Source organism: Desmodus rotundus, chromosome 13, assembly GCF_022682495.2.
Source record: "Desmodus rotundus isolate HL8 chromosome 13, HLdesRot8A.1, whole genome shotgun sequence".
Lineage (NCBI taxonomy): Eukaryota > Metazoa > Chordata > Mammalia > Chiroptera > Phyllostomidae > Desmodus > Desmodus rotundus.
The window spans coordinates 9,175,575-9,190,949 of NC_071399.1; the positions used below are offsets into that span (position 1 = coordinate 9,175,575).

Below are 15,375 nucleotides of genomic sequence, written 5' to 3' on the forward strand. Positions count from 1 at the left end.
CCACTCACTGAATCTCTTTCTTGATTTCACCATAACGTACTAAAGGAATTAAACTTTAAAATATCCTAAGCATGCAAACAGTGGTACCTATGTGTGCCGATGAAGTGAAAGAGAAAACCAGCCACTGATGATGGTTAGAATATCCCCTAGCTGGTTAGAACTACTGCTGGTTTACCTGCCAAATGATAGGTAAAGGAGAAAGAAACTGAAGGAGAAAGAAAAGGTTTCATTCCTCCCGGGCTGTATAACCCTAGGGAGGACGGGCTCCTGTCTGCAGAAGGAAGAGAGATGCTGGCCCGTTGGGGGTTTGCCGCTGTCCGTTCTAGCTGTGCCGCTGTCTGTGCACACGTGTATAATATGATGACAGGCATCAACCTCAACACGAGTGAGTGAAACCCTGCACCTTCAGAGCAGAGGGTTTTTAGTGTTTGGTGTGGTGCCAGTGATAAGTCCTGCGGGATGTTAATACAAGGTTGGACAGTGAATCATAGAGAACTGGAGCAGCTCAGAAAGCTTGCCTCGTAGAGTGAAGTGGGACCCTTTGGTGTCCTTGGCCAGCCATCGTGTCTGCATAACGGTTGATGTCAAGCAGGCTGTCGATCTCATAAAAAGTCATAATTACTTTTTTCCCTCAGACTTTTAATGGAGTGCTTTAGAAGAAATCTGCCATATAAAAGGTCTCTCTCAGTGATAGACACCTGAAATGTCTGAAGAAAGCTATTTTTCCTTCGGTAGGAAAAATGTGCATATTCACGTAGGTGTACACAAGACTCTGCATGAACTTCTGGGGTTCATAGATACTCAAAGCATGTCCTTAATCTAATAGGTTAAGAAACTCTAACTCTAGATAAAAAGACAGATTTCCTTATTCTAATTTTATTGAATAAGATTTTGTTGTTGTTTACACATACTCCTTATTAATGTGATACATTTTTTTCACTGTACATGGTTTTAAAATCTCTAGAACTTAAAATATTTTTTAGAATGTATCTTTGTTATTAGTAAATTTTTATAACATTTGCAGGTTTTATTGTAAGTAAGATGAAAATAGTATGGAGCTGTAATAATTACAAGTCAATAGGTTAGAATTTTGCTACAGGTCTGAATTTATAGGGCAGGATAGTGTCAATGGAACGTCTCATAATAATGCAGTTTCACTGAAGAGGTTTTCATAGAACATGAATCTCTTTAGTTTTGCTTCTGCTAAGTGACAATTCTGCTGAACAATAGAAATCATGCAGAAGGATTTGAGTTATCTCCTCAAAGGAGTTTTTCCTTTAAAATTAAAAGGGAGAATCTAATGATTGTAGCTTTCATAGGATTGGCTTGCCCATATGCTTTGAACTAGAAACAAGTCAAAAGCTAAGGCGTATTCTATTTAAAACCATCATTGTTATGGGTAATATGATCAGTTTGTACAGCACCGTGTCCAGGAATGGTCTGTATCCAGTTATTTGTTCTTCCAAAGAGACACAGTCTACAGAAAACAGAACTATTTCACTTCTTGAATTTCTCTCACCACCACCTGATATGCTTACAATTTTGGGTGTGTGTATATGTGTGTGTGTGACCAATGAAACCCTTCCAGGTGAATCATACCACACTTAAACTTCTATAGATAAAACTCAAAAGTTCAAGTCTATTGGTCACCCACACAAAGGCTTTGAACTATTTTGGGATAAAGATGTCAATTACCTCTTAGATTAGTTGGGGCCCCTTTCATATAACCCTGAAGTCCACATTACAGAAATACGCTCGTAGACACAGGGAGAGAGAGAACCACAGTATGTGTATTTTCATGAGGAGAATGCGTGATGAGTAGGAGAACAGAGGGAAGTGTGAAAAGGGAAGAAGGAAATATTTTCTCAGTCTGGACTAGCTTGAAGTAGCAAAAACAAACTTGAAAGAACAGGTGTGTGTGTGTGTGTGTGTGTGTGTGTCTTCCCTGATAAATGTTAGCAGACCGATGACCGCAGAAAGTCATCCTAGTTGTTCGAGTCTCCATCTTTTCAAGACCATGTAAAGTCAAGGTGTTTGAATATAAGCCAATCGTCAGCCAAGCTTGTGAGGAATTTAAGTTCCTTTTCACTGTCAAGCTGTAAGGGGGGGAAGGGCTGGAAACACCAGCTTGCTGCTGTCTGGTCTCTGCCAAGGAAAGGGACCATGCCTAACCCTCGACACTCGAATGTTCTAAGAAAGAGCACCTGGTTATTCAAAACAGCACTGAGCCTCGTAGTCCAGCTGAATTCAATCCAGAGTGCTCCTCTGGAGCACCTGTGGGGGAAAGGGGTCACCAAATTTAGGTGGAATCCCTTGAGGAGTGAGGGGGCCAGGAGACTCAGGGTGGGTGAGTGGAAAATGTATTTTTGGCATCGCAAACTCCAGTGCCTGCCCTGGGCCAGGGATGCGTCTGGATTGTGCAGGCCGGGAGTCAGACAGAGTTGGAGGGAGTGGGAGGCACTGAGATTGAATGGAGAAAATATGGCCCTCCTTAGTAAGGTGGTGAGATTAAAAATGAAATTAAGTCAGTGGAAGCAAACAAAACATGTCTGTCGTCATAACTTTGTTGATTCAGTAGCTATAAAGGAGGAGGATGAGGTGAGAGAGGCACTTATCTTAGGTGCAAAGTTTAATGGAGGGACCAAAACTCAGTGAGAGAAATACTTTTGTAATGCAATTGTAAAGAATAAAAATAAAAGTGCCAAAAAGATTCATACTGAACAAAATCTCAAAAATTTAAATAGTGATCAGTGCCATATCAAGCCATATTGAAGACGGAAGAAAAGGAAAAATTTGTATCCTGGGTTTTTAATGGAAACAATTATATTATAATAAAGTAATATTTTCAAAAGCCGTTTGCCTGATTTTACTTTCAATGGAGAGAATAGCCATGTTTGATAAGTTCTCCTTGACCAATGATGATCTTAAACCACTTTTAACTAATTCAAGATGAAGTAAAATTATAATAAATTCTGTTTTGGTATAAATAAATAATTTAAACTGAAAAGAATGTTCAGTTTTAATATGCCTACTTTTCAACTTTTCAGTATTTTTTAAGCTACTGAAATGTTCTAGGAAAAAATTAACAATATACAAAAACACATATATATGGGGGACACATTTTTCTTTCTGTTGCAGGTTTGAATTGGCTTAAGGTGGCGCCGAGTTCTGGGATCTTAACACCCCCCTTCTGACCCTTTTGATGGCTGAGCTTCTAGGCCTCATTCCTCAGGGAACATACAGAATGTGTTAAACATCAAGCAAAGGGACTTGACAGGTTTTATTCTCCTTTTCAATAAAGTTGACAGTAATATACTTAAGAAAATACCTAGGAGGGAGTGATATAAAAAAATCAATCTTTATATGAGAAATTACTTGTGTTTAATTAGGTATTGTAATGGCACTTGCATTATTTTTTTCTCTTCACCTATTAGATAAAAGTATTAAAATTTCGACAAACTTAAGGCTCTTCTATTGACTTTACTACCCGGATAACTGGTGTTGCCAGTTGAAAACAAATGACAAAATAATAAAAATTGCTGAAGCCTTGGGGTGGATACTTATAATAGGTTTTATTACAAAATTATCCCTATCGTTGTTAAGATTTTAACTCTCCATGGTCATTTTAAAATAAACAATTTAAGAATTTTTTGTGAGAAAAAAATCTTTACCTCCCACCCCGCCTCCTCTGTGACAGCCCCTTCTGAGGGGAGCAGGAGAGGTCTGGCCACCCCGTGGGTCCTGGGTGACTCCGTTCCACGGGCCCCCGCTGAGTGTTCAGGAGGGGGCATGAACGGACTGAGCTGGGCCAGCGAGACACTGCCTCCTGCCCGGGACCCTGAATTACAGAGCACTGAAGGCCCCAGTCAGGTAGCTTTGCGCCCTGCACCTCCAGATGCAAGGTGACAGACACAGAGGTGGAGACAGGGAATGTCATGGAAATTCACAGGCAGCTTGGAGCCATGAGAGAGCAGGAGCTAAGAGATGAGAATGAGGTCAACTCACAGAGAGGAGACAGGACCCATGTGGCACCTGAGATGGAGAAGGAGAGAGCAGCTAACGTCCTTTCCCGGTTCCCCCAAGGCCTGGCTGCACTGCCTGCGTTTCACGATGTAAGACTGGCCCATAACCTCATGCTACAAACCCTTTTACCAGAGGTCTGAACAGCTTTGTAGTCTCTACTCAAGCCCTGGGTGAATGAATTTGGGCGTATCGATGGCGTGTGGCATCTGAATCCAAGGCGAGTGAGTGTTTGAGAGATCTCATGCATGTAAATGAAGTAAATCTAGGTTCTGAAAGGTCTGGCATGAAACTCAGTTCTTTAACACTTAAAGTACTTTCAGCACCTAAAGGTTTTCCAGAATCTTAAGTGATAACTGATCATCGATGATTTCCAATAAATACCTAGAAGGAAGAAACGTTTAGAACGTAATTTGTGGATAAAAGATCTGTACATTTACATTTTTTTAAGCTAAAAGAAACGTAGACATTTATTTGGTGAATTAGTAGGGTTCTAAATAGGAGGCTGGTTTCTTTCTCCTTTCCCTTCCTGATCGGACACGGACAAAGCAGTAGGTTACACAAGACGCCCAGAGCAAAGGAGTTAGGGTCTCGGCAGGACACCTGTGAGGAGAGATTGGAAAGTGTAATGTGTCACCCGGCAGTCTGAGGACTGAGAGGTCGCAGCAACGGCAGACTTTTGTCTCTCTGGCTGAGGAGGTGTCTTTGTCGTCTCTGGAGAAAGCTCAGGTGGCTGGCTGTGGCTTTCAGGACCCTGTCCTGACGGGGGAGCTATCTGAATGGAAAGAGATGCTGTGTGTTTCTCCCGCACTGGGTTAGGGGGTGGTGAGCAAGGCCTTTTGAGAAACGATGGTTCAGCAACAGGTTTGGAAAACTGCGGGGTTGCAAAGGGGACACTGCTTCCTAGGTCCTGGTTATGGAATAGTTTCAGTGTCGAGATTTTCCGAGTTTGAGAATCTTGCGTGTAGTCCTCTTGTAGGAATGGGGTGCTCATGTCAGCATTGGGTGGGGGGCCTGTGCTGGAAGCTGGTGGGAGCAGATTAGTGATTTTCTGTGTATACGACACAGTTGTGTTAGATTCTTCAGAATATACAATTGTCTGGCTGGCGTCATCTTCATTAGAATACATAGTTCCCTGAGGAGGTTTTTTATTAGTAAAGGACTCTGTGGAGGAGGGGACTTGTGTGTTGGTGACTAATTGGTCTAAAATGTCACCCTTTGTGGGACTGGTTATCAAGGAGCCAGCAAAGCTCTCTTTTCTGGGTGGTGGAAAGGGTGCCTGGATTGCCAAAAGCGTCCGGAGAAAGAAATACATTGAAGGAAAAACAGAGAGAAAGTCAAAGTTAGTCATTAAAGAAACCAGTGGTAACTCTACCCTTAAAGAGAGGAAAGCAAAGCTATACCTTTTCACATGCTATACATTTTGTTGGCTAGACTGATCAATTTTATTCCACTTAGAATGTGTTTTATTATCAAAAGCTGCCCTCTAGGGGAAAGTAGTTTTTATAGAGAATACATTATAAAGTTTGTCTCAATCTCCATCCTGGGAAATTATGTTAAAAGTGAACATATGTTCTCTTACATATTTTCAGGCTTTGAAGAAAAAAAATATATATAAATTATAGATATATAACTTTGTTACATTGTATTGATAATACTTTGCATGCTGCAGTACGATTTGGCTAATATCTCCACACAGAATCCCTTTAGTTAACATAACGACCAGTTGTATCACTCATACTTATTAAGTATATAATGTGTTGCTGACCTCATAGCTGTGAAGTCTAAAGCATATGCTGAAAACTTTTTAAGAATCAGAAAATACCCTAGACATTATGTTAGAAACTAACCTGCTTTTATCAGCTGAATGAGGAAAAAAAAAACACCTGTTTTGAACTTAAGACTTGTCTTCCATGTTATCAATACAAGTCTGACAAGCAATACAAATATGAAAGCAAAAACGTATTAAAATAAAACATGTATCAAAATATGCACATATTACTAGAAAAGTGACAAGAAAGCAGAGGTCTAACAATCTTGCTTTCAAAGAACACGGTAGACGAGAGTGTGCAAGAATACCTGAGTCGGTGATCTTTTTTCCTGCAGGTTTGGTCGAACGCTTCTAAAGCCTTTTGCTGCAAGAGAGGAATATGGAGCATCTCTGTTCAGTGTCTGTTGATTTTGAATATTGGAAGATCTCCAAGCTTTTATCAGGGGGACACAAATTGGATACAAAAATATCTGCATTCACGTTTGACATTGTTTGAAATAAAAATAAATATGAAGTTTTCTTTAGAAATGTAATTAAATTTAGTATGCATAACAGTAAATGCAATTGAACTTTACTGTGAAGTTGACAATGTGGTTATGAATATATTAAAAAAAAAAGCTCGCAACACATAGAATGGTTATTCAGAATAGCTTTTTTTTTGTACCTGAGTCTGGTGACTGAGAATCACGCCCTAAAAAAGAATAAGAAATGTTGAAATTAATATGCGGGTAAAGGAAATGAACACTCAGGTAGAGATCACTTGCTGAAGAACTACATGCAATTTTTTGGCAACATTATCTCAGTTCTAAAATTCAGTACATAAAATATGCCAATGAGAAGGTTGCACATTTATTTTTTAACTTCAATTAGAATATTATTCATTATGTAACTATAATATATAATTAACACATATATCAAACACTGATTTTCCTCCCAATGTTATTGTAACCACGTCATTTTAACTTATTACCGCCCAAGCTGAATGTAGGTATTTCTAAACATCAAATTAAAGCATCCAAAGTTATCTGGTCTGTATACAAGTGTTTCTTGCAGCATTAAATCAGACCTCTGATCCTTAGCTTTTGATGCCCTGATGTTACCATACTCAGCTCCCGTGTTAGATAGCAATCCATTTTTTTGTTGTCTGCATTTCTTTTATCTGAAGAAAGTGTAAATGTGTCTACCATATTATGTGATATTTGAAACCATTAAGGAGAGAGATTTACTAACTGCCGAGTTACCATGTACAGGTTTTGGGACTTGGGGAAATGGCAATGAGAAGAGAAGCAGCCTTAGTAGTAATAATTATTATTTGTACTATAACCATTTGCATGCGCATAGGGATTTTATTTTACTCTGGTTTGATAAAACTGAGCTCTCACAATGAAGGGTGTGTGGGTATGTATGTACCAGGGATGGAGGCTACAGGAGCCTGAGGCTTGGGGGTACGAGAGGCATAGATGTAGTGAGGAAGAGGAGGGCATATTGAAAGACTTGAAGGAAACTTTGAAATAAACTTCCTCTAATTGATAGTTTGTAGGGGCTGGTTCTTCTTACTGGTGATCACACTAGAGATTTTGGAACTCAGAGTGGGATAAACATTAAGTGTAACAATCAGTGGTCAGTCATTTTAAGCTCAACTGGGGGCTTCTGCCCTCCTGCCATCCTGGGCCCAGGGGTTTCCAAATGGAACTATATCTATGCTATGGGAAATATAAGATATTAAACATGGTGAGCTCTACTGAAAAGTCCTACTTAATGTCGTAGACATGAATGTGTGGAATTACGAGAAAGGAGAAAGAAAGAAAAATGGCCAAGGATTAGAACTTCAGGATGAACCCATATTTTAATGATGTTTGTGTAAGTGATTAAAGTCCACACCCAAGAGGGTGGTCTCTTCCAGACCCTCAAGTGTCCAACATGGCATTTTTCTTTAAGAGAAATCCAGTGATAATATGTGAAACACCCAGTGTTTTGGAGGCTGAAAGATAAATCCCTTCGGCATGGATATTGTTAACCTTAGCCCGGCTGGCCCTTCCTCCCTGCCAGGAAAGCTCAGAAGAAAGAGGGTGGGTGTGGTGAGCAGCAGGGGACAGAAAATGGGAAGACAGCCTGGGCCTGTGCCAAGTGAAGAGAATATGGGTTTAAAAAAAATACTGAGCAGGTAAATGACTTGGCAGAGGCATGTGGAAAGTGGTTTTGTTCACTCTCTTGAATATTATTTATGATCATTCACCGTGAAAAAACAGTGAGAATTCTAGGGATTAGAGCCCTACATTTCGAGTGTTCTTTAGTAGATGGTCATTGCTTGTCTGAGCATCTCAGAATGGGTAACTGGGGCAGATTTATCGTTCTCTGGCTTTTATGTTGCATGTGAACGTGAATATGGTCTTTGAGGACTAGGAACTGTCACCTCCTCTCGCTGGTACAGGGAGCCCCCTGTGTCTAGCCAGAAGTGGGGTGAGGACCCTTGTTGGAGGGGCTGTCCAGGCTCATTTGGGGCTCAGGGTCAGGGACTGAACTGGAGGCCCTCAGAGGTCCTTTCTGACTTTGTGATTCCAACATCTGAATTCCTTTTAACTGATGTGCTATCTCAGACTTTGTAAACTATACTTGAAATTTATGATGATTTTAATTCTTATAGCTCCTTCCTTTAGAGCAGGGGTGTCCAACTTTTTGGCATCTCTGGGCCACACTGGAAAAAGAAGAGTTGTCTTGGGTCACACGTTAAATACATTGTGACATGTAATAATCACACACACACAAAATCTTATAATGTTTTAAGTGAATTTATGATTTTGCGTTGGGCCGCATTCACAGCCATCCTGGGCTGCATGGGGCCTGCGGGCCACAGGTTGGACACCTCTGCTTTAGGGGCTTCAATTACTTTGTAAGAATTAATTTAAACAGATGAATTAAATTCAAGTCAACTAATTGGATGCCTCCAGTGTTTCTAAGTACTGTGGTAAGCCTTTTTATTTATTTTGTTCACTTACCCTCAGTTTAATTTTGTCAGATCTTTGGGAGTCTAGGAAGCGACTAAGTTCTTGGAGAGGTAGGAACATGACAAATTCTATTTTTTGGGAAAGGAAACTTGAGTTACAGGCAGAATTTCCCTAAGGATGTGAAACTCCCAGGTGGCGTTTCCTGGCCCAGCGGCCTCGTCACTGCAGCAAACCAGCCTTATCAGCCTGTTAGACTGCCGGGTGGCTTTGGTAAAAGAAAACTACTTCGGAAAGGCTTACTGTATCTCTGTACTCGTTGTTTTGGTTCTTGCTTAGATTTAGAACGTCAGGGTGGGTACAGATTATCCAGGGGGACTACGTCTTTTAAGAGGAAAGGAGAAAGGCTGATTTAGGGGACAAAGGGTTGATGACTAGCAGCTTATATGGACTTTCCAGCTGAGGGGTGAGAGAGGGAACCCTAAAACCTTTTGGGGAGGTAGTCTTTCATGTACAGACTCTGCTGTTTTAGCATTATCTAATGCAATAAATATTTATTACTCCCTGTTTGATTCACAAAAAGACACTGTGTCAAATAAATTCTTATGAACCTACCATATAGTGGGAAGGGCGTAAAAAGAGGGTGATTTCTGTCTTCAAAATGTAATTAAAACTTATTAAAAGGAATCATACCTATGTGTCTTAATGCAAAAGAGATCTATTTTTAATGTAACAGTTGAGTCCAAAATTCAGAGGACTTCATTCTCTAGAAATCTTATTCCTAATGATATAAACTTTAAAATGGGCCATAGCCTCTACATACTTATCACTGAAGATTATTTCATATTTCTGAAGTACCAAATGTTTTCTATTGTTTTGATTCTGAGGCATTAAATTTTTTTTTATGTTTAGTGATATGAAGTTGCTGATGTTCTAGTGTTGGCTGTCCAAAATAGCAATCTCTAATTCAATCACTACTATGGTGGTTACTTTTATAAGTAAGAGATTGGTACTGTTGACTCAGTGCCACGTTCCCTAGCGGGCGCGTCAGCCAGTGGTCCACATCTGGGTGGCTTGGGCTAGAATTGTACTTGGTTGAAATGTCAGTGATACTCATGGTCCAGGCATTTCAATTATCTGATGGCTCTGGACCTAATTTTCTTATTTCCTTTTATTCCTGTTTCTCTCAGGTATTCCACATACGCACATTTGTAGTTCTTCTAACATCTTTTCATCTTCATATGCACATTAGCAAATATGTATAAATACAAATATATGTGGAGAAAGATTTTTTAACCAAACTGAAATCGTACTACATACATTGCAATGAAACTAGCATTAAAAAAAAAAAAAACTTTGGGAAGCACCTGGCTGGATATTAAACTTGGCCATTGAAATCCACTTGTGGATTGGAGGTCATGGGCAGGAGTGGAAGTTTGTTATTCCTCAAAAAAGCTGGGTAGTTTAGGATCGAGTGGCTTTTGAACACCAAGGACGCCTTGGGCATTTAACTAACTACTAACTGTACGTGTGCAAAAGACAATGACATGCACAGTGAGAATTACAATTATTTAAGCCCTCTCCATCCATTTTTCCACTTCTGGTCCCAAAACCCACAAATAGAAATAAAAACAAGAAACTGCCCAAATGACCAACTGAGAGCCAAACTAATCAGTCACCAAAAGGGGTAGGTGTGTTTCTGGGTCTGGAGTGCCTGGGGTCGCCAGGCTCACCTTGACCTTCCACAGCAGCTTTCCCTCTCAGAGCAGACTGTGCCTACAAGCTCGGGTAAGTCACAGCAGACATTATTACAGAGGTACCCACCTGAGTGGACGCTGAAATAGCGCACTCCTGCTCATTTCCCAGAGTACATTTCTACCTGTGGTTGCATGTTAATTTTAATTGTGCCAAGATGTTCAAAAATATGTATTAAAGGATCTTTGCTGACTGGATTAAAGAAAGGCTTAAGGTCTCTTTCAAAACAAATAATCTACCATTCTGCTTGCAGCCTTTGGCAAAGAAGTGAATTAATAAACATTCAGTTTCCTTAAATCGTCTTTCTGATGCCCTATGTCCCCACCCCTCAACAGTTTTTAGCTTAAAAAACAACAAAAGCACCTATGAGTTATCTTGATTAAATATTATGTAACTTTAGTTCATAAGAGACAAAAACTTAAATAGTTATTAACACTTGCAGTTACTCAACACATTTGGGCAAGTGACTGGTATTTTTAATTAGATTTTAAAAATGTTTTCTACAAGATATCAGTTTCCTTTAGCTTTTTTATTTTTAGGACAAACACAGAAGGGCTAGGAGCTATTCCTGAGAGAAGAAAAATAAGAACTTGTTGAGACATTAAAAAGGTATTTAGAGTCACTTTTTTCATCCAAACAAGATAATTCTGGAAAGAGAGAAAGGTCAGATAAAGCCATTCAAGTGTGACATTTGGTGAGTTAGTGATATTATACCTGCAGCCAACAGGTTTGGAGAACTTTGAACTCTCTTCACAGATGTTAATGTAACAGACATGGCGGCACGTTTGCGAGCACACCCACCGCTATCTGGAAGCAAAAAAAATGACATAGCAGAGGCCACAGCAAGGGAGAAAGCACATGCAACATCATGCATTTTAAGTGGAATGTGCCAGACATCCATGAGAAAGATGAACAGTCAGAACTAGCAACCATGGGATCCATCTGCAGATTTTACAACCACCGCAAACTAGAGCAAACCAAACTGAACACAGAGAAAAAAGCGGCGGTCTGTTTTAGAAATAAATGCCAATGCCTTAGTAAAACAAAATCAGATTTACTTAACATTTTATGGCTTTTCCTTAATGAAACACAAGTATAAAACTCAACTTTGCTTATCCCATTTAAATTCAACTATTAAATTTATAAGCAGTGTAACTCGCTTTAAGAGTTATGGAGAACCTCTACCTCAGGGTTAAGAGCCGGAGTATAATATACTTTTGTATCCATCATTTCGGCTTACTGTATTTTAGCTTTTATGATTCCTGAAGATAGTTTTTAAGTACCTCTTGAAGTAAATGTTATTAAATGATGTAAGCATAATATAGTTAATATACAAGATTCATAAAGAAACATATAGTATTATGAAAATTATGTCTTCCCACATCATTATTAGTTGTGGAAATAATTAGCCTAATTGAAATCAAAGATTATATATATATATGTATATATATTTATACAGTATTGAAATGATCATTTAAAAAATTAATTTGTTCTTATACTTTTCAACATGTAGATGATGATCTGTATATTTACATGTATGCAAATCACAGTATGAAGCAAAGTAAGTGAAAATGTACCAACTATTATAATGTGATATAGGTTTAGAGTTACAGGACTTCTAAAATTGGAAGGTTAATGTTCTATTTACGAACAGATTCCAATTCCATTCCCACATTCCTTTGTATATGGAATGTGCAATAAATAGTTTTTCTCATTCTCCTGGGACCAAAATAAACTTTAATTCTTTTTGAAAGTTGTAACAAGGGAGTCAAATAATGTGACCCCCAATATGATAACATAATCATTATATATTGCCACATGCTGTTCTCATTTTTCTTTTTCTCTATTTCTTTTTTATATATTTCTATTTTTAAATTACAGTGACATAAATATGTTAGTTTCATGAGTATAACATAGTGATTAGATATTTATACTTTTTCTTTATTTCTTAAGGAATTGTATCCACTTTTTTATTGGACATGAGGGAACTTAGGAGTGCTTAGAAGTATGATTCAATTAATTTTTGATAAAATCACAAGTAGTAAGGTCAGTAGACCTTAAAATTGGTAGAACCGTTCTCTTATCAAAATATAATTTCTTAAATATGTTTAAAATAACAATTTTCTAACAGATAATAATTAAAACAGAAAAATGACTTGCGACAACAAAAGAGAACAAGTCAAATTAAGACTATAATTCAAGACCAAACATAGAAAGACACAAATGGTGGAAACATCCAACTAAAAAGTCTTTAAGAGGCACCAGTAGGGTTTAGCAAGCTCTGCAAATGGAGGGAAGCCGTGAGCAACGAGTGTTTCTGATCGAATGGAGGTAATGTTGCTACTGACTCCGCAGTGTGCGGCAGCTACGATGGTCCATACGATGACTGTGTAGTTGAGGGTGTTGAAAGGGTAAACTGAAGGCTCTGGGAGAGACTTTATTTTTAGTTCTACGATTCTGAGCATCCGACCAGCGGTGCGATAGATGGAAAGGGAGGATTGCAGGGTGAGGAGGTGCGGGTCACTGGTGAAACCCATGGCTCCCAGACTGCATTCACGTGCCCCAGGCTACCTCAGCTGATTCCCGAGGGATTTGAGGGGTGTTTTATATTTTTGAGGAAAACTCAGTGATGTCTATCCGGGACTGTAAGAACTGCTAGCCTGAGGTGGTTCCCAGTTCCAACACAATAAAGACCGTGCTATCTTTCTTTAGATGATATCGTATCTTTGAGAGGTTGTGTGTTTGGTGATGCTGTGACAAAAGGCAGGTACCCCGTAGAAGCAGTTTTGGACCAGTAAATGGTGATGGAGATTGCTGATGGATAATCTAACGCCAAGGGCTGTGGCGCGCTGCAGTGCCCAATAAGCACACACATTCCATGAATAACTGTGGTCATAAGGAATAAAATAAAATGGTTCTTTTTTAAAATTTAAGTATGTTATTTTTCCAAATTGCTTCTGAGTTGACAGAACATAAGTACTTATTAAGTTGTTTGCACCTAGCTACTTAGTAAATGCATGCAACTGTTAGGTATTTCTTTTGGCTTGAGAGTGCGGGGAAGCATTGCTGAGATGTCTCGGCGCTGTGATCCAAGAGAGTGTGGGAGCCCCTGGGTGAAATCATTTCTGCATTCTAAGTAACTCCGAGACCTGGGTGAAATAAATGGGGGATCTGTCTTCATGAACAGTTTCATAAAGAGCTTAATTTGACAAGTTGAGGCATTTGTGAAATTGCTGGAACAGAGAAATCTATTATATTCTGTTTCTGTTTACGTGTGTGTGTTGATACTTGCTGTGATTTCCTGAAGACATTTTTAAGGTCTCAGAATGAGGATGGCATCTTGCATACGTTAGGTCATTCTGGACAACCCTAAAGCTACTCTCACCCTCACACTCACTGGTGACTGGCAGGGCTACGATCGTCTGGCAGAAGTAACGCCTGATGAGTGTGGCCGGTAGGGTAATAACATGGGTGTAATAATTTACAGTTGCAACTTGAACATTTCACCTAAAATATCACGTGGTGTGCTTGAGTGTGACATTGGTATGTCATAGAATTACATGCTTATGATTTTGAAATAAGAGATTTTATAATAAAAATGGGGTGTTATTTGTGCTGGACGCTGTATTTGTATACATATTTCAGGTCCTTTAGTGTGAACAATAAGTACATTTCCTTTGGCTCATTTATTATATATTTGACAAAAACAAAGAGCTGCTTTGCTTTAAAATAATCTTTTTTTTTTAACCTTAGGAACAGACACATAGATATTTAAGTAGTAATATGTATCTTTAATGATTAATAGGTAGGTAATGAAGACTAACTTTATTTATTAGATATTTAAGTACTAATTTTTGCTTTGTTCTGTAGATACAGCAACAATGCTTTCGACACCTTCCTACCGCAATGTTCACACGTATTTTTAAAAGTGATATGTTTTTAAGCAACACCGTAGTGTTAGTTTGAAATTTAAACAAAGGGCTCATCACTTCTTACCAGTTTTATATGTATAAGTTTGAATATCATATTTTACATGCATACGTATATGTAGGTTCACCCATATCAACAAAATAACTGCGCACGTTAGCATTCTGCATAGAGCCGCGCTCATTCCTTTTAAATGAGAGGATGCTTAGGGGGTAATATTCACGCTGCCACGGCAGTAACTTGGCTCAAGTACCCGAGAAACATAAACAAATATATGAATTTCTATTTGCCTACTTTGCCTTTAGGGATTGAATTCTATGACTAGGAAGATTAATTATTGAAGGCATTGTACATGAATATGGTATCTTTAGTATAATCACATACCGTACATCTGTCACAATGGGGTTACAATAAACAGGATAATCAGCTGCACAATGTGAAGGATATTAGGAAGTTGTGTCTTAAGGCAACTTAAGCCTGTGAGACGGTGTCTCAGAACAATTATGCAAATTCTGTGACTTCCCGTGGTTATTATTGGCTGTGGAAATGTAGCTTCTCACGTGGACATGCTGCTGCTGGAGTGACTGCAGTTTCACATGACTTATCCTAGTTCAGCTTTGGATTGCCTGTTCTGTTTGCTTTCTTCAGTCTCCTTTACCGAATATTATCTCTTCTTTCATTTTCTATCCAATTCCCACACCTCTGATTGTCCAAATGCCTTTACATTTCAAGGGTTATAATTTCTCTTCATTTCTGGGTCTTCCCTGTATATTTGGACTGTCTCCAGTACCCTATCTTACCTATTGCTGTATGCACCTATGGTGGACTACATCGGTAGGGGCCAGCTGGCCTAGAGTTCAGAGGTCAGTCAGAGCAGGTTTCTGCTACGGGCAGCCACAGAATCCTGGGCAGCGGGGCACGTGTCTACACCTGGTTTAGGGATTAGATACTGGTTCTCAC

At 39.1% G+C, this 15,375-nt stretch overlaps 2 protein-coding genes across 10 annotated transcripts in view; one reads left to right on the top strand and one right to left on the bottom strand.

The window, feature by feature from the left end:
• The window catches only part of TLR3 (toll like receptor 3), a 402,871-nt gene that overhangs the window by 139,842 nt on the left and 247,654 nt on the right, over positions 1-15,375 (top strand). The gene's annotated exons all lie outside the window — the stretch shown is intronic.
• Positions 1-15,375, bottom strand: part of SORBS2 (sorbin and SH3 domain containing 2) — a 180,588-nt gene that overhangs the window by 68,104 nt on the left and 97,109 nt on the right. For 2 of the 7 annotated variants that reach the window (XM_053916620.2, XM_053916623.2), the window contains exons 4-6: positions 11,203-11,295; positions 6,456-6,482; positions 6,100-6,224 (exon numbers count right to left, since the gene is read on the bottom strand). In XM_053916620.2, coding sequence (XP_053772595.1) covers positions 6,100-6,224; positions 6,456-6,482; positions 11,203-11,295 — 245 coding nt within the window. Of the gene's footprint in view, positions 1-4,657; positions 5,300-6,099; positions 6,225-6,455; positions 6,483-11,202; positions 11,296-15,375 lie in introns of all 7 variants that reach the window. The other 5 variants (XM_071220200.1, XM_053916619.2, XM_045197171.3 and 2 more) reach the window with 5 other exon arrangements.